At 35.2% G+C, this 20,743-nt stretch overlaps 1 protein-coding gene across 6 annotated transcripts in view; it reads right to left on the bottom strand.

Moving 5' to 3' along the window:
* The window catches only part of LOC108364849 (neural-cadherin-like), a 539,754-nt gene that overhangs the window by 153,577 nt on the left and 365,434 nt on the right, over positions 1-20,743 (bottom strand). For all 6 annotated transcript variants that reach the window (XM_017618713.1, XM_017618702.1, XM_017618720.1 and 3 more), the window contains one exon: positions 9,682-9,898. In XM_017618713.1, coding sequence (XP_017474202.1) covers positions 9,682-9,898 — 217 coding nt within the window. The remainder of the gene's footprint in view (positions 1-9,681; positions 9,899-20,743) is intronic.

The following is a 20,743-nucleotide window of genomic DNA, read 5'->3' as shown; positions in this document are numbered from 1 at the left end:
TAAAGTGTTTTAATGAGTTACCGCCACATGTTAAAGACTGTGATAACTTTGTTGCTTTTAAAAGACAACTATTTGATCACTGTAAAACTCTGGCTATTAGGTAGGAGAGCACGGAACGGAATGGAAACCAGGCCTTTCCATCCGACCAAGCAGCAAATGATCTAGCATACGAAAGCTTCCGACTATGCCCAACAGCCCGACCATAACGCGGAGCGGAAACTAGGCCTTTCCGCCCGCCTCACATCACGGAATCCAGCGTCAGGGTTTGCATATTAATGACGACGGGAACATGGATCGGAGACTCGGCCTTTCCGACCGTGACTACCAACTCGTGAGCAACGCGGAGCGGAAACAAGGTCTTTCCGCCTGCTGCACATAGTACATATTTAAAGGTAGACTGGAGACTAGGCCTCGCCAGCTACCAAACTAGTTAGACAATATACATTTATATAGGTTATTTGATAGTTTTAGAAACATAAACAGCTTTGTAATTGAAAATTTAAACTTACATATACGCATACTTTGTTATATATTAAAAATACCTATCTGTACTTTTAAGTCGCAAGACTGTAACAAATAAATAAATAAATAAATAAATATAACGAACAAACACACCTTTTTTATGTGAAGAGAAGCGTAGCACCTTCGGCAAAAAAATTCTAAAAAATCAACGGTAATTTTTTGCCACTTGCAACTTGTTACACTAAAATAGAATGGGGTCACTTCTGAGAAAAAAGTTTGAAATTTTGATGAACATTTTATGAATTTTCAGTATTCTATAAAATTTTATGCTTAGGTTTAAATGGTATTTGTTAGGGAATGAACTTATCTTAAAAATTAATAAACATAAGCGGCAAATCACTTTTTAAAGAATTGAACTATTGTAAAAATAACAAAACATTGCTTTATTTCTTTTTTAATAAAGTTTTTCTTTACGTGTTTATGTGTTTTAATAATGCTACGATCTTAGTATACTTCATTAAATGTTCATGTTTTAATCAGAGATTTATTTCTGTAATTTAAAAAGAAGTTGTAACTATAAGAATAATTATGTTCGCTTAAGTACCCGCATCGAGGTACTTAAGCGGGTCCTTTTAAGTACCCAACCCGCCTAAGTACCTCAAAAAGCTGACATTTTTCGTGAGGTACTTAAGCGGGTTTAACTGTATGTACTTAAATACTCCATATAAGTACAATAAGTTTATTACACGTATTTTGTCATATTTTATTCAAAATTTTTATAATTTTATACAAATTCGATTAGCTTGATAGCCACAAGCGCTCGCGCAATTTTTAGCACTATTTGTTCTCATGCATTATTTTCTCGAAATTATCTGTCTGTTCAGATTTGTATAATTTTATTAAAAACTTGAAATCAGTTAAAATATTTTACAACCTTTGCCCTTTTTTATGAATTATAGTTTTACATATGTACAAACTCGTTAAGTTATATCGTTTCTGTAACTTTTCTCTACCAATTATTTATCCACTGGTAGAGGATATACGTCATTCTCTAATACTCATTAGCAGTAGAGAACGGGGCGGCGAATTCATATCACAATTCGTCTTGGTAGAGAATTGTTACAGAAACGAGCTACTGAAATGCAAAGGTCGTAACTACATATGTATGTATGTATGTATGAACAGCGAATATCTCGAATCGACGGCGATTATGTGTGCAAGGTATCGATGTGCCGATGCTCTACATAGTCCGCAATCGATCATAAAACATCGATATTTTACGTCTTATCATCGATAACATCGAATATCGGGCATGCCTAATTGCGAGTGCAGCACGGCCAAGTGGAAATTGTTTCTCGGAAGCGATTTGCGTAATTTCAGTTGCAGTTACACCTTGCAACTTCTATTTCCGAAAGTGATTTCTGAAAATCTGCAAAAAGGTCTCTCTGGCTGTTTCACTCATCGAGTGTTTATTTTTCCGATAGGAATTACCCGTAAGAAAATGAGTTATTCTCTTTTGAGGTCAATATAATTTTCTAGAATGAATCAAAATCCTCGAAACTATAATAATACATTGATTAGATGTCATTTAAGTATTATGCATTATCAGATTCTTTAAATTCCGAAATTATTATTTTTTAATCGCTTGCCCTGTTTAGGTCAAATCTAGTAATAAACAATTTTTTTTGGAATTTTTTTGGAATAACTCATTTTCCTACGGGTAATTCCTATAGGAAAAATACCATCGATGCCGACCTCTCAGAATTATCGCAGAGAGGGAAGATTCATGGAGGATCATTGCTGTAGCAAATACTAAAATCTGAGTCCGATGGTAGTCGCATTGCAGAATTTTTATTTTCTTGCGAGGTCGAATGAATATGTACATATGTACATAAACCTACCCAGTGAGAAGAGTAGTAATGCGTTACATGCGTGATAAATAAACAGGCCTATCACAGATCCCGAGTGAACTCCCGTCGTGAAAAAATCTCCCGTGACGAATTCGGGAAAAATGCTATCAGCAATTCCGACGTGTTTGTAGTTAGCGGCAAGTTTATTAAACAAGGTGTGATTGACAACTCAGGTAGGCTCTCTTTTAAGGTACTATTATGCCAAAAAATATAAACAAGCGATTCGAAATTCATACAAAATTTTTTCAATTTGACTTTATTGGATGGTTGTTCTGAGAGCAATGTCAAATTCAATTACACTTTGTTGAATACATTTTGGTTAGCGCTGCCCTTGGTTTTTGCTTGTTTTTATGTTTTGGTTTAATGATTCTAAATCAAAATAAAATAAATCAAAATAAAATAACTCGAAATCTGTGCTACCAATCTCACGAATTTCGAATTTGCGGGAGAATTTCGTGTTCACGACGGAATTCATCATAGCGTGACAACGTCAGGATCTCCGACCGAATTGATGATTGCCTGAATGTACCCAGCAGAAAAAAATTATCAATTGATTAAAATAACCAACTTCTAGTTAACTTTATTTCCGGAGTTCGATAAATAACTAACTTTTAATAAGCTATGACAAAACTAACTTTAGGTTAGTTGGAAAGTCGTGCAAGAGTCATGCAGATGTTATCGGGAGTTTGTTTTCTTTACAACCCTGCAGTGAAAAATTATCAATTGTTAAAACTGACCAACTTATAGTTAGCTTTTTGGCGAGATTTCGATTAATACCTCACTTTTAATTAGCTATGACAAAACCAACTTAAAGTGAATTGTAAAGTCGTGCAGGAGTCATGCAGACGCAATCGGGAGTTGGTTTTCTTTACAAGTTTCTATTAAATATCCTCATAAAAAAATTACTTTCAATACACTTTTTTTGTGAACTTCGCAGATTCTTTTTCATATTCAGGACAAATAAAAGGAAGATCGAAATTTTACATTATCATTTTGAAGTTATATCTGACGGTGTTCGAATATGGGACCACCTGCAGCAAAATATGTAAACAAATATGAAATGTAATAAAATAAAGTAAATAAATAAATAAATAAAGAAGTAAAAAACCAAAAACATATTTTGTTTTTCTTATTGATATTTTATGTGTAAATGCAGTTAGCTACAAGTTAGTTGGCATCTAATGCAGAAGAAACCAGTTCTCACTATTTTGCGGCCCTCGCCCTTCAAAATTAGTTAGTTACGGCCAAAGGAAATAGTTAATAAATAGTTACCACTAGTAGAATGTTAATTAGTTAATAGTTAGCTACAAACTAGTCCCATTTCCTGCAGCGTATGTATCCAATGTCTTTCTTATGAGCTTTAGATTACTTTTACTGATTAATATGTAATCAGCATTCTAATTAGAATTGCTGATGTTTTCGAAAATATCGCACACCAACGTGATAGCGATAGCGATAGTGATAGAAATCGAACGCAACATGTGTTTTCAAATGGAAGCGTGCACACCAAGCGCTATCGCAGCGTAATTAGATCAACGGTGAATGGAATTTGAAAAGTTGATTGTAACAAAAAGGACCAAATCGTGGAAAAATTAATTTTCTATGTGAAAAATCATTGAATTTTATATTTTCATTTCATTGAATAATTTCAGTGATTATAATTAGTACAATAAGATGTCTTATATTTTATAGTACAACAAACAATAATTATTACAAACAAAGGACATAAGAATACAATAACGTCTATAAGATTTCCTCATTACAAGTATGCATATATAAATTAAAAATATAGAGGGAAATATAAATAAATAAATAAATAAATAGTAACGTTACAAATCTAATGGAAAAGTAGCTTACATTTATTATAGATAGTCAGTTAAAAAAAAGAAAAGAAATTATAATAATAATTATATGCCAAATTTAAGATTTATTATCAGAAAAATAACTATAAAGAAGTAGCCTATAGTTGTTTTGGTTAAGAGTGTTTCTAATAGTAGCCGGAATAGAATTCCAGATACGTACGGTGTTGACAAAAAACAGTCTTGTGGAGGTTACATAATTAAAACTGGGTACAGTTAAGGTATAAGAACGGACGGATTTACTAAGTACAAGCTTTTCGTACAAATATGACGGTGTTTTTACTGAAATCAGACGGAAAAAGGAAAATGCAACTTCTAGCCTTCTGATAATCAAGAATATTACAGCCTAAAAGACGAGACCTCCAAGTAGATATATGGTCAAACCTGCGCAAGCCATAAACATAACGTGTGACGTGATTAAAAGCAATTTCAATTTTATAAGCAGATCTAGAATCAAGTTTGTTGTAAACTAACTCTGAGTAGGTTATAAGTGGCAGTATGAGTTGGATGGCAAGTTTTCTTCTAATTTGAAGAGGCGTATAGTGCACAGACTGTCTTAGGTTACGCAGAGTACTATATACTCTACCCACAGCAGAGTTAATGTGGCCGATACCAGTAAGGCTGGAGTTAATTACAAAGCCAAGATTAGTGATTTTACTCAGAGACTTTATTGCATATTGCAGGAATTTTAAAGCACGAAACATTTTTCTTCGCAATGGGCAACACGTACGACTTTGCAGCATTGAGACAGAGGCCATTGTTATTCGCCCAGTGCAACAAACATGATAAGTCGCTATTTATTTTAAAACACAGATCACTTGTATCAGTAAAGCTACTCGACAAATACAGCTGAATATCATCAGCATATGCATGCATACTTACTAATTTACATACATGGAACACATCTTTAACAAAGAGACTAAATAGTAAAGGACAAAGTATTGAGCCTTGGGGAACATCATTGGTTATTCTTCTTGGCTGAGAAACTCCTTTTCCCGTGCAAACATACTGGGTTCCGTCTGTCAAGTAACTTTCCATAATCTTTTACGCGTNCACATGATAAGTCACTACTTATTTTAAAACACAGATCACTTGTATCAGTAAAGCTACTCGACAAATACTGCTGAATATCATCAGCATATGCATGCATACTTACTAATTTACATACATGGAACACATCTTTAACAAAGAGACTAAATAGTAAAGGACAAAGTATTGAGCCTTGGGGAACATCATTGGTTATTCTTCTTGGCTGAGAAACTCCTTTTCCCGTGCAAACATACTGGGTTCCGTCTGTCAAGTAACTTTCCATAATCTTTTACGCGTTATCACCAAATCCGAAATATTGTTGGAGTTTCCAACTTAGCTATGTGTGGTCAACTGAGTCGAATGCTTTCGAAAAGTCAAGCAAACAGAGCGGCGTTAGTTGACTTATGTCAAAAGGTATGCGTATGTCATCTAGTATTTTCAATAATGCGGTTGAGCAGCTGTGCTTAGCTCTAAATCCTGACTGAAACGGTGAAAGTAAATTATATTTAAGCACATGTGCACTGACTTGCTCCGCTAACAAGCTTTCAAATACTTTAGACAGAGCTGGCAAAATACTTAGGGCACTGACTTGCTCCGCTAACAAGCTTTCAAATACTTTAGACAGAGCTGGCAAAATACTTATGAGAGCTTGATACTTTACTTTTGGGATGAGGATGGAAAGCAAGAAGTCGTTATGGATGATTTAAATGAAAAAGATAATAAAAATGTAAGAAAGAAATATAAAGTATGGATGAAATTGGAATTAAGCTCAACGAAAAAGGAAAGTGCCAAACACTTATTTACATACATTACATAACTTGACTTTGTTATTCTACATACTGTACAATCGCAACTCTATCCTTATCGCGTTGGTGTACATGCCCAATTATCGCTATCCCTATCGCTATCACTATCGCAATCCCGTTGGTGTGCGCTTAGCTTTACTCGTAAAAAGATCACCTGCAAGACTTCTAACAACTAAAAAATTAACTATCAGAATTTGGCTTGTAAAAAAAACTTGGGTAATGTTTTCAAATATGAATGGATATGAGGACATATTCTTTAATATAAGGATATGTATTCATTCATTAATACATACATTAATCGATTGCGCAGTTTAACTCGCATACATATATTAAAGTTTATTGAACTTATGAAAAAAATTAACCATATAACCATTTGTGGGTAAAATACTGATATTTGATAGTATCGTCAAAAAAAAAGTCGCGCCGAGAATATCGTATCGCAAACAAAAGATATCGCCAATATCGATATATCGATATAACATAAGCAATCCTAATTCTAATGTCCCAAAAGTCCCAAAAAAATCCCTATTTAATAACGTATACTCTTCGATACTGGGTAATGCAAAAAGCAGGGACGGAAAATAATCATTATTTTTTAAATTTTAACTAAAAAAATCAACAAGTTGTAATCGCCGTAAAACAATTTTAATTATACCCACGTATTTGTTTTTGTACATCCCACTGTAATTTACAATGATTTTTATACCCGAGCGCACTTGTGCACAATTATAACTTTTTTCACATAACGGTTCTTTGTAACAGGCAAAACGAATCGACATAGATATAGACAAATGTATACATAAATGATCAGAATGAAAAGAGAAATCGATTAAGCGGTGACTGTCTGTCCGTCCGTCCGCCGTCCGTCTGTGCACACGATAACTCGAGTAAAAATTGAGATATCTTAACCAAACTTGGTATGTGCACTTCTTTCCAGCGTAGGACGGACGGTATTATATATAAAATGGGCAAAATCGGACAATAACCACGCCTACCTCCCATATAAAGGTAATTTTCAGAAATACGAAAACTGCGATATTTTAGTAACTACTGAAGATTATTCACTCAAAATTGATATTTACAATAATTTTTACACAAAAAATAAGAATGTTATAAATTTTTGGAAAATGGGCGTAGCCACGCCCACTTATGGATACATGTGTATACCTTGGTAACCGCTGCACCAATTTCTTCCAAACTTGGCACAGTTGTTAGTCTTGCTACAGCTAGGGATATGGAAATAACCTCACATCGATACCAACCAAAACGTATCGAGTATGTACTTTTATTTACTCATTTTCCGCCAGCTAGCTTGCTACTTTTACTCAAAAATGTTAGGTTGACCGTGAAGATCCAATTAAAACATGTCCAAAATGATGTCTCTCTATCCAAACGATTTAACAATCGTCAAGCAAACAAATAATAAAAAGATAAATACATTTGTATTAAAGATTTGTTTACGAACTGTTTCTACAAGCTTAACTTTTAGTTGAAGCAACACCACCAAGAAAATGAAATTCAACTGAAATGAGGTATGGCAAACCACAATAGCAACGGTAAATTTTGTTTGCTCTGTTGCTCAAATGGCTTTGAGTTGATCGAATATTGTGCTCTCACTTACCCTGCAAAAATCGTTGGACCATGTAGTCTATTTGTGGTAAATTGGAGTACTTACAAAAGTGTTCCTCTGTCATGCTGTAGCGGNCTTTTAGTTGAAGCAACACCACCAAGAAAATGAAATTCAACTGAAATGAGGTATGGCAAACCACAATAGCAACGGTAAATTTTGTTTGCTCTGTTGCTCAAATGGCTTTGAGTTGATCGAATATTGTGCTCTCACTTATTGCTCTACCTTATATTTTGGCATTCGTACTTTTGCTTTACAATCGATGGGAGTTTAGGTATGAGTACTTTTTGCCGATACCAAGTACTTACATCCGATACCTTCTTATTGTATTTGGTGAAAGTATCGATGCCAAAAGTACTTGGTTTCAAGATGAAAGTATCGAGTACCTACTTGTATTTACTTGTATCGCAACATCCCTAGCTACAGCATACCAAATGGCAATAACCACGCCTACCTCCCATATAACGGTAATTTGGAGAAATACGAAATCTTCGATAAATCAGTAAATAATAAAGCTAATTTACTCAAAATTGATGCTTGCAACAACTCTTTACCAAGAAATACGTTTATGATAAAGTTTTGGAAAATGGGCGTGGCCCCGCCCATTTATGATCACATATATGTATCTCGGTAACCGTTCTACCAATTTGTACCAAACACGGTATGGTTATTGTGCTTGCCACATAGAAGCAAAACGTCGAAAATTATTGGATTCAGATTAAAATTCGACACTTTTCATATAACGGCAAAATTCAGAAATGCTTGAAACTTCAATATTTCGAAATTTGAGGACGCTAATTTACTCAAAATTGATACACACCTGCTGACCATGTAGCGGTAGCTTTCGGAAAGGTGAAAATCATATACTTAGTACCTGCGCCGGGTATTTAATGTTCGGCTCCGCCCGAACTTAGACTTTCTTACTTGTTATTATTCGAGTTTAACCAATAAAGATTAAAAATAATAATTAATATTTGAGTTTTAATTTTTCGTTCAAAGGTAATTATTATTACTTGATTTTTATTTTTTCGATCAAAAATAATGATTATTTTATGATTTTTATTCTTATTATTGAGTTTTGTTTTTTCCACTTAAGAATGATGATCATTCCAAAAAATTAAAAGCTATACCAGCGCGTCGGCCGCTGTGGTGTAGTGGTAAGCAGTGCGCGCTTCCACTCCGCAACACCTGGGTTCAAACCCTGGTCAAAGCAACATCGCCAAAAATATAGAAAAAAGGTTTTTTCTTAACAGCGGTCGTCCCTCGGCAGGCAATGGCAAACCTTCGAGAGTATTTCTGCCATGAAAAACAGCTTCTCATAAAAATATAATCGCCGTTCGGAGTCGGCGTAAAACTGTAGGTCCCTCCGCTTTGTCTGACAACATCAAGGCGCATGCCACAAATCGGAGGAGAAGCTCGGCCAAACACTAACATATGTGTAAGCGCCAATCTATTATTATTATTATTATACCAGCGCGGTTTCCGCCGTATCCTTTTCAGAGGTAGCGACACCATAATTAAAGGAATAAGTCTAAATATTTTCAGGTAAAAATTTCAGTAAGTTGCGTCTGTATAGCCTTTTCAATTTTATAAATAATCATTTTTAAATGGAAAAATAAAACTCAGTAATAATTTTTATCTCTGAGCGAAAAAATAAAAATCATAAAATAATCATTATTTTTGATCGGAAAAAATAAAAATCAAATAATACTAATTTCCATTGAGCAAAAAAATAAAAATCAATAATAATTATTATTTTAGAGAGAAAAAAATATAACTCATAAAATAATGATTAAATGCTGATTTAAATTATTCTACTCATAATGATTACCGTCCCTGGCAAAAAGAAATGCCATACTTTTCTTAGGACATCGCCGTGGGTGAAAAATGCATTTTCGGATGTGAAAACGGCTGTTTTATTGATTATTTTTTCTATTACCATACATTAAATTTTCCCACTGACTACTTGTGTGTTTGTAAGTACGTACCTCAACGGATGTGGAGAAGCCACCCGAGTCTTCGGTGGCAGTAACTATCAACGAGTAGACATGCGGCTGTCGCAAATCTTCGAAATCCAATTCTTTCGCCAACTTGACGATACCCGACGACGGCCCAATGTTGAATGTACCAGCCCCTTGTCCTTGTGCCTTCAATGTATAGCGTATCTCACGATCTGCAAACGATTTCGCCTTCACCGAGATGATGCTGAAAGTAAAAAAGAAGAAAATACGTATGAGTAAATCTATCAGTTAGGGCCAGTTTTTTAGTGCATGGCTGTGGTTTAAACTTAGTTTAAATTGCCAGCTAAACTAAACGCAGTTTACGTGATCTAGGTTTAACCTGCGAAAGTGCCATAATTGATGTATTTATGTATATAAAGTTGTGAATTTGACATTGTTGCTGTGATGTGTTTTACCTCCATTTGAACAATAACTTTGGTTACACAATTATGTAAGCATAAAATTAAAAATAAATCGGAAATATGCCAGCGCAATGATCGACTATGTCGGAATTTTTTTGGATCACTGTCGGGAATTTCGTAGTCGACTGCTAAAATAGCTAACTTTTGGCCCGCTTATGACGGCTATCTTTTAAATGAGTTCAAAGTTATACAGAGCCAACCGAAAAACGTTTGTTTTAATTTTTAAAATTGTGCAAGTTTTTGGCTGTAAATATGTCGTTTGGCTCTCTTGCTTAGGACAGGCAGTTGATAGTTATGTTCAATTCTCAGAATTTTGTTGAAGAATGCCCTATCTCAGAACTCGGTTCAAAAACGCCCTATCTCAAACGAAAATACATTGGAAATAAGCTGAAATAGGGCGTTATTCAACCCAATTCTCAGGTAGGGTGTTTTCCAATCAAATTCTGAAGTAGGGCGTTCTTGAAAAGTTTTCTGAGATAAAGCGTTGTTGAAAAATTTTCTGAGATAGGGCGTTTTCGAACTGGCTGCCGAGATAGGTCGATCTTCCACTCAGCCATCGATATACAATGTGCATGTCCAATCAAAGACATACAAAAATATATCTTCTTCTTATTTGGCACTACAACCGTTTGTCAGTTTGGGCCGAGACCAAAAAGCTTTTCCAATTGCCTCTCTCCTGTACGAATTTGCGCCAGTTGGTTATCCCGAGCGCAGATAGCTCCTTCTGCACTTGGTTCTTCCATTGCGTTCGTGGGCGCCCTTGCTTTCGTTGTTCACCCATGGTTACAGTATAGCACTACTATTATAATTTCACAATGAATCAATATGGTTTTACAACGTTTGAACGTTGTCATGTCGATTCTCATTTCAACACAGCTCAGTTTTAAATTCAATAAAGTTCATAGCCAACCACATTCATTCTGCCGGTTAAAAAACGGTTCAGTTGAGATAGGGCATTTTTGAACCTGAGATAGGACGTTCTTCAACCAAATACCGAGATAAAAGTTAAATTCTGAAATATGGCGGTTTTGAAAAGTTTTCTAAGATGGGGCGTTTTCGAACTAGCTGCCGAGATAGGTCGATATTTCACTCAGGTGTCGCTATGCCATTTTGAACGGATTCATACAGACGTCTAATATGTAAGTATACATATTGCTCATTTACTTCAATAATGTCATAACTTCAAAAGCGAAACTCGAGAAAAACGGCTTTAAAATTTGGATTTTACATATATGTCCATAGTAAAAATTAAATCATATTTTGTTCTAGTGCGGTACTGGTAATCGATACAGCAATGAAATTTTTACGCAACATAAATATAGCGGTAATTTTTGCATACTTTAGGCCAATTTCACAATGCGTAGTTAACTCAGAATCGGGAGTTAACTACAGAATTTTGTACTGAAAATCTCTAGTTAACTGTCGATTCTGATTTAACTACGCACTGTGAAATTGGCCCTTAGAGCAATATTTGTAATTTTGCATACTATTGTAAATAACATAACCAGGCCCGTAGCCAGGATTTTTTTTCGGGGGGGGGGGGGTTCTGGCAAATTTTTTTTTTTTTGTTTCACTTTTACTTCAACATATTTTGAATAAAAGAAAAATACTGATAAATATAAAATATTTCACACAAACAACAAAAAATATAATCGATAATCGCATGAGGCTATTTCCTGAAAATTTTAAAATGCGCTTAGTGGCATTGTGCTACTATAATAGCACGGACGAGTAATCATAGTAAANACGAATTTGCGCCAGTTGGTTATCCCGAGCGCAGATAGCTCCTTCTGCACTTGGTTCTTCCATTGCGTTCGTGGGCGCCCTTGCTTTCGTTGTTCACCCATGGTTACAGTATAGCACTACTATTATAATTTCACAATGAATCAATATGGTTTTACAACGTTTGAACGTTGTCATGTCGATTCTCATTTCAACACAGCTCAGTTTTAAATTCAATAAAGTTCATAGCCAACCACATTCATTCTGCCGGTTAAAAAACGGTTCAGTTGAGATAGGGCATTTTTGAACCTGAGATAGGACGTTCTTCAACCAAATACCGAGATAAAAGTTAAATTCTGAAATATGGCGGTTTTGAAAAGTTTTCTAAGATGGGGCGTTTTCGAACTAGCTGCCGAGATAGGTCGATATTTCACTCAGGTGTCGCTATGCCATTTTGAACGGATTCATACAGACGTCTAATATGTAAGTATACATATTGCTCATTTACTTCAATAATGTCATAACTTCAAAAGCGAAACTCGAGAAAAACGNGCTGTTATTTAATTTTGGTAAATTTTTTTTAAAATTCATTCTTTAAAAACATCTGTACAAAGGTACCAATCGAGTGACACTGCCTTAAAAATTTTATTTAGAGTTTTTTCTTCAAATAATGTATCCCCACAGACTCCTTAATGAATGCTACAAAAATCAGGGACGTGAACCGGTTTTGAACCGAACCGGTTTTGAACCGGGAAACCGCTTTTTTCTATTAATTAACTGAACCCTTAACCGAGCCGAAATTTTCCACAAATGTTTGATCCGAACCGAAAACCGAACCACTTTCTATAAAGGTTTATTTCAACCAATTTTCAATAGATAAATGTACCCACTTTTTTTCTTTTTGTTAGACATGGTAACACCTACCATATTTGTTTACCATGTGACAATATCAAATGTAAAGGCAACACACTTGACCCTTAACCTTGCGCGATGTTGCACTTGACACTTGACACTTAAACTTGCGCGTTATTTTTTTTTGTTTTTCGAACCGTTGAACCGAACCAAAACCCCGGTTCAAAGACACAAAAAACCGCTTTGACGAACCAATCCAAAAGTGCAAAAGCGGTTCGAACTGCTGAACCGAACCGACCATATTTTTCATCCGGTTCACGTCCCTGACAAAAATACATACGTATAAAATCGATGGCCGACGACTTCCTACTACTTATATATTTGGCACGAAGAAGTCAAAAAGCGCATAGAAGTGCCTTTTTCATATTTTGCGAACAATAATATTCTTTAAACGTTTCAGGTAGGAGAAAATTCATATATGTATATGAGGTTTTAGACTCGCTTGCCCGAGTACGCGGTCCGTTAACCTCCATAATGTCAGGTTCGAGGTCATTTGAGGGTCAAATAAGACAAAAAAATTTCTTTTTTGTTTTTGTTGTCGCTGAACCCCAATATGGGGGTCTCTTCATTAAGGTCATCTAGAGGTCATGCCAAGCTCATCCCAACGTCAAATTCAGAAGAATTGTACTGAGTTTTCGGGTTTATTCAATGAATTTTTCCCTACTTGACCTTGAAATGACTCGAACCTGACTGATGGAGGCTAACAGATCTCGGATTCTCATTCAGGGCTTCGAATAACATAAACCTGTAATCTGTGTTATCGCAAAGAAAATTTCAAACTTAGGTTTAGGTTAGGTTATTCAGGCTGGCTGACCGCCCCACATAGACCAATGACGCCGTGCAATCACATGGAGAAATAAGGGAAAGTGAAATAAAGCCATAAGAAAAAAATTACATATGAGAAAGAAAGCCATACGATACAAAAAGTAAATGTTGTCTCTTTAGCGGCGGCCCGCGTTGGCTCGCCACACCGCGTCACGCGATTGTGCCGCGCGGTCCTCGTATAAAACTGCTGCTTTGTTCATTCTTCTTGCTTTTGATGATATACATAAGTACATACATATATGAAGTTTTTTCTTAAATCGGTAAGATATATTTTTATATCTATATATCACAGCGTATGTGAGGTTGCATACATTATTTTGTAGAGAGTAAAAACACTCATGATTAAAAATTGTTCTCTGTTATAAAGCAATCGCATTTCGTGCTTCGGTGAGAAAATCCAATTTTTGGCAAAAAATGTCAGTTACGCGGTTTTGCAGAACGACGATACGCGGTTTTGCATTTTAAACGACGATATAAGTATATGAAGTAGAGTACTTTTTGATTTTGTCATTAACAACTTTATACATACCACAAGTTAACATGCATCTTACCGATTTAAAAGAACATTTTATATACATACGTACATACATATGCATATCTATACAAATTAATATATATATACATATGTATATATCTTTGAGATTTTCCTTTAAATCTGTAAAATATACTTATATAAAATTTAAAATTGCTAATGACAAAACCGAAAAGTACTCAACATTGCAGGCGACATATAAGGAAAACTGAATTGTTACGAAATATAAATAAAGTGCCAAGTTTTTCTTACACAAATCTTTGAAACAAAGTAAAAAAAAACAACATCAAAAATCTCATTATTATGTTTCCGTTGATGCACTGTTTTAATATTTTTATGTAGATATTTTAAGCTTCAACTGTTTTGTCATCTGGGTGGAGCTTTTCCAAAAAATCCCTTAAGAAACTACTTTTATTCATAAAAATCTCAATTTTTAGAGGTATTTTCAAACCGGTCCAGCTCACGTAAATCTTAATATATTTCCGAAATATTTTGATAGATGTCTTAAGATATTCTAGGTTTGGTAATTCTGCCGGAAAAACCGCAACTTTTTTTGGTGATGTACAGTAGTCGAAAAATTATAGCCGCGCCAAATTTTCACAAGTTTTAAAATATTATTTTTGTAGCCCAATATAAAAATGTACTAATCTGTACAAATGCAACAATCGAGTGCCACTGCCTTATAAATTTATGCAATTAAAAAAAAAATATTAAACACATTTTCGTAAAAATTTCGACTTTTTTAATTAGATTCTGAGTATGCAGTTGTAGTAGAATAAAGTACAAGTTTCAAATGACTAAAAACTACGATTGATTTTTTAGAGTCTTTAGAAAACCTCGAAATTTGTACGAAAGTTTGTTGAATTTTTTTTTTAACATTGCAAAAATTTGGAAACTTGGATTTACACGAGTTTTATTAAAGAATAAACTATATTTTATAAAAAGTAACCAAAATTAAATAACAACGAAAATAATACGTTACAACTTGGCAAAAAGTGGTTCGGCTATAATTTTTTGACCAATGTATATATTTTTTAATATCTTTAATTGGGCGTGCACATTGTACATAAAGAAAGTACATAACAACATTAAAAAGTATATGCCTTTTTTGCCTTTTTTCTAAGCTCATTTTGCCTTATTTTATTTTTAGTGCCTTAAAATGCGACATTTCTACATTGGGGCCTCAATACGGCCTTGCACTCGATAATACCTTGTAACCTATGCTTCGAAGGCTGATCCCGCTGTAGTTGGCGCGTATGGCGGGGCCACCTTTCTTGTGGATTGGGCAGAGCACACTCAAATTCCAGTCGTCGGGCATGCGTTCATCTGAAGGGTTGATACATGCACCTTATGAGCTCCTCGCTGCGGTACTTGAATAGTTCAGCTGGCAAGCCGTCAGCTCCAACATAATCGCTAATTCGTACCTCGTCATATTCAGGCGGTGGAACATCGACTCCATTGTCATCGCCTGGCGTTTGGGTTCGTCTTCTCCACTTCTTTCAATGCTGTTCTGATTCAATACGGCGGAGAAATGCTCCCTCCATAATTTGAGTATGATTGGAGCGTGGCCCTGTAGGCGGCATCTCTTTTCTCTGCAGCTTCTTTACACATCGTACCAGTCGTTCTTTCGGGCTCGTTGAAATATGACTAATTCTCTGCTCGCGTATGTCGGTTTAGTGAAGAGTACTCTCAGAGAGCAGGTGTGAGAGTCGAGTGGGAAATAAGTTAGCTGTCTGTTGTGTTTGCAGCTTTTCGACTTTAACCTTTCCTTGCATTGTTGGGCGCACTTTTTTTGCTGCACAGAGGCTGGTGCGTTTCTTGTCTGCAATATGATAGTTATCCGAGTCGATGTTTGGCCCTTGGAGTGTACGTACGTATAAAACACAGGAAGTATGCCTTCCGTCTATCAGAACATGTTCCACTTGGTTTTTCGTTTGCCGATCTGGAGACAGCCATGTAGCTTGATGGATTTTTTCATGCTGGAACCTAGCACTACACATTACGAAGATCGTCATCAGAAAAAGGGGTCTCTTTCGAGGGTGTTTGTTGTTTTTCACTGGGCGGGGTTTTAACGTGGTGGGACCCAAACCCAGCGCACGCGAAGTTTTACGCCTTCTCACTTTATCTCGCTGCCAAACGCGTGTTTTGTCGCTACCTAGAGGACACGTGGATATAAATATCCGAACGTTTTGAGCTGCGATTTGAACCGTACGCACAATAATCACTTCTGGCCACTCCCAGGTGAACGGCAGTCAAAAGTTTTTCCCACCTTCGTGAGCCTCTCCCTACGGATTCCTATGCAAGTTAAATGTGTCAGAAACTGTCAAAATAGTAGAGAATGAAGTGCAGAAGATATGCGTAAAACATAGTGCTGCAGTTCTAAATTATTCCGGTACAACTTCAGCTAACGCATAAAGCTCATAATTTTCGTTTGAAAAGTAGGGTACAATCGTCTGGTATAGATTCAATTATATACATAATTTCGTCAATATTATGAAAATAATAACATGACTAAATGTGCAGATCCTCCTTTATTTTAGCAGCTATTAAATAACTCTCGAGAACAGAAAATAGGTTTTGATAAACGAAGTATTTTATAGCTCTGAGTCCAGCGAGTTCGGTGGAGTCTCAGCGTACATATTTCCAGCAAACCTGGAATAAATATACCGGCAAACAAAACAAATGTGGTGGTGTGGTTTTAACCAGACCCACCTACCGACATTCATTTTGGCCCGTTGGATCCGATTCTGAAATTTCGAAAACTACGATTTACTCGAAATTTAGAAGTTATACTTTCTAAGGACTCAGACCGGACTTCAGGCGGTACACCGGCACACAAAAAAAGTGGTCTGTGCATTAAAATAATCCGACCCAAAATAAATTTTTAATAAATGAACAAAGATTCAATGAATAAGAAGGGTATTATAATTTTGGTCCGATGTTTGTACGTGCCAGAGTAAGAAGAGATAGGCCCATTAAAATGTACACATAAATGATCAAAACGTCGAGCTGAGTCGATTTAGCCATCTCCGTCTGTTTGTATGCAATCTAGTATCTCAGTTTTCAAGATATCCGGATAAAATTTGGTAGGTGGGTGTATATTTATAATGTATTAATCATTTGTCGGAACCAGTAGAATCGGACCACTATAACATATAGCTCCCATACAACTGATTGTTCAGATATCAGATTTTTCGTTATAACTCCTCCATTTATACAGATAGGAACATGAAATTTTGCAATACTTCCACCCATTATCAACAGAAAACTTAGAGTGAAAATTATAAAGAGCGGGTCACTGTAAACTATAGCCACCATACAACTGATTGTTCGGTGACTGGTAATAAGGTCAATGGAAATAAGGCCAATTGACATTATTTCCCACCCTGGTGCGAAATGAAGTCAATTGACATTATTACCTTTTCAAAAGCGAAATAAAGTCAATAAAAATTTGGAAATAAAGTCATTGACGCTATTTCCTCATTCAAATGGAAATAGCGTCAACAATACTTAAAGTATGTCGATTCATAGAAAAAAATGTTGTTCTTACAATAAACATTGCCCCGTAAGTGTTGTTTTTTAATAGATGAAATAGGTTATTCCCAAATCCTCAGTGTTGTGATATTGATCCACACACAATCATGAACTACCACCATTTGATTTTAATAAAAAAATTTTAATTACGAATATAGTAAAAACACGATGCGAAAAACTAAACGCCTGCGCACAGCTGGAATACGAGAAATATTTGAAGAAAGAGTGTAGAAATGATCCATAACTTGCAAAACATGTTTCGTTTCCACAAAAATAAAGCGAACACTATTAAATTGAAGAAACAGTCCATGTCCAAAAACCCCGGAGGAACACTGAAAGAATTCTGTGTTTTAAATTAGCATATTTTGAACGAATTCGGAATGTCTAAGGTGGAAAATAAACCAACCTTTCTATAAGGAAACAACTATAGAAAAATAATTTTCTTACACTGTATTCATGTCTCCACCAGCAATTTGTGACGACATCATTTAAAAGCAGCTAAGGAGAACGACGACACTATTTATTAGATGGCACATTCAACGAGCCAATGTGCCAAAATGCGGGTATAAACAATTATTGATTATTTAATATCGGAACCGAGATCATATAAGTTAATTGATTGGTTTTCACACACTTTTAAAACACAAATTATATGCTTTTCTACTGCAGACAAGTTGTTGCCCCAAAACAGAGCAGAAATCTTCCAATCAGGACTGCTAACTATCCTTAGTTATGAGGTACCATATTGAGGATAAAAAAGTGCCAAAATGTGCCAAATAGAAAAATAAAAGTGCCAAAAAAGGTGTCATTCCTTTTAATCATTCACATTTAGCAATAAAATAAAGCTACATTTTCCAAACAAAAGCGCAATGATAAAATGAAATAAACCAGTTGAATAGCCTTTATAAATTAGAAAATTTTAGTTGAGAAAAAGAAATGCACGCAAAGGATTTCACAAAAATGTATTGAAATGTAATTTTTTTTACAAAAGTGCCATTTTGGCACTTTGTGCCAAATTGAAAATTAAGTGCCATTTGAAGTAAAATAGGGACAAATGGCGCGGTTTGAGCCAAGTTGGCATCCCTGCTTCTAATAACTTACAAATATAAAAATGTGAAATATCGAGGGCTTGAATTCATTAATACCCTCTGCCTGCAATTTGCACAAAAACTAAATTGTGATTTTAGAAACCATCTGGGACTTATTACCTGTCGTTATATAAGGTAGCATTAATATCACTGATGACAGTTAAAGCTTAGGTGGATTTTTATATCAGAATCTCATCTTTGTGAAAAGTGTGCAGATAGAGGGTATTTTATTGAATATAAGCCCTCGATGTTTAAAATATATACAAATTTTATTTCAACGTATACAAAAAATAAATCTACCTACGTTACAGCATGGTGGGAGACTGGGAAGGGGGTTCCGGGGGGCCGCGGCGTAGCGTGACGTGGTGTGCGCGCCGGTCGCACGGGGTACGCGGGGCGCGAGCGCGAGGCCGCCGCGAAGCTAAACAAATTTAATGTTTGAAAGAGAAATAATGTCAATGGATTTTATTTCGTTTTTAAAAAGGTAATAATGTCAATTGACTTTATTTCGCACCAGGGTGGGAAATAAAGTCAATTGACCTTATTTCCATTGACCTTATTACCTGTCACCGATTGTTCAGATATGCGATTTTTGATATAATTCCTCAATTTATGCAGCTGAGAACATGAAATTTCGCAACATTTCCACCCATTATCAAAAAAATATTTACACGGAAAATGGCGAAGGTCGGGTCGCTATAACCTATAGCCTCCATACAACTAATTATTCAGATATGAGATTCATTGTTATAACTTCTCCATTTATGCAGCAAGAAACATGAAATTTCGCACTAGTTTCACTCATTATCAAGAGAAAGTTTACAGGAAAATGAACATATAGCGGGTAACTATAACCTATTTATTGCTCCACACAACTGATTGGTCAGATAAGGGGTTTTAAAATAAAACTCCTATATTTTGACAGCTAAAACCGATAAATTTGGTAAGCTATTTTATAAATAATAATACAAAGTCTACCAAGAAAATCGTCAAAATCTATGCTATATAAGCTTTATCTCCTATACCACTGATTGCTCAGATACCAGCTTTTGCGATCTATCTCCTTTATGTAGGAAGCTAAACCCATTAAATTCTGTTACCAATTTATATACCGATAACACAGCAGTCAAAATCACTTAGATTGGTGCTATATAAGGTATATCTACCCTACCTCTGATTGTTTAGATATGATTTTTTATATATGTAACTCCTCTATCAATGTATGCTGCGAATATATAAATTTTTCCAAATGCAGTAATGTGTAAAAGCAGGGACCGCAAATAACGATTATCCTTTGAAATTTCAACTCAAAAATCACGCTGAAAGAGAAATGCTATGTGCATAAGGAGTAAAGCAGTATATGTATTTCTTATTACTCAGAATACCTTCAGCTGAACTGATTTTTATTTTCTAATTTTTACTTATAAAAATTAAGTTTAATCATTATATTTTGAGTTTTATTTTTTGCTCGGAAAATAATCGTTACGTTTTAAGTTTTATTTTTTGCCCGCAAAATAATGGTTACGTTTTAAGTTTTATTTTTTGCTCGGAAAATAATAGTTACGTTTTAAATTTTATTTTTGCTCGGAAAATAATGGTTGCGTTTTAAGTTTTATTTTTTGCACAGAAAATAATCGGTACGTTTTACGTTTTATTTTTTGTTCGGAAAATGATCGTTATTTCATTACTTTTACTTTTTGCTCAGAAAATAAAACTTAATTTTGCGTATTCGTATGCGCATGCGTGAATATCGCAACTGTGGAGTGGGTAATGAAAATACAGAGAGGAATATAGAAGGGCAGAAACAAAGACAAGGGCAACGACAAAAACACAGACACTCACGACCTATATTGAAGGATCAAGCCAATGATAAAGGTGAAGAACAGGACAAAGTTAAAGATAAATAAAAAGACAAGAATAAAGATAATGATGAAGATGAAGACGAAGATGAAGATGAAGATGATGATGAAGATGAATATGAAGATGAAGGTGAAGATGAAGATGAAGATAAAGAT

Source organism: Rhagoletis zephyria, unplaced genomic scaffold (assembly GCF_001687245.7).
Source record: "Rhagoletis zephyria isolate East Lansing unplaced genomic scaffold, Rhagoletis_zephyria_1.1 Rzeph_scaffold_00034, whole genome shotgun sequence".
NCBI classification, from domain to species: domain Eukaryota; kingdom Metazoa; phylum Arthropoda; class Insecta; order Diptera; family Tephritidae; genus Rhagoletis; species Rhagoletis zephyria.
Note: the sequence above shows the minus strand (reverse complement) of the source record. Positions and strands in the feature narration are given on the sequence as shown.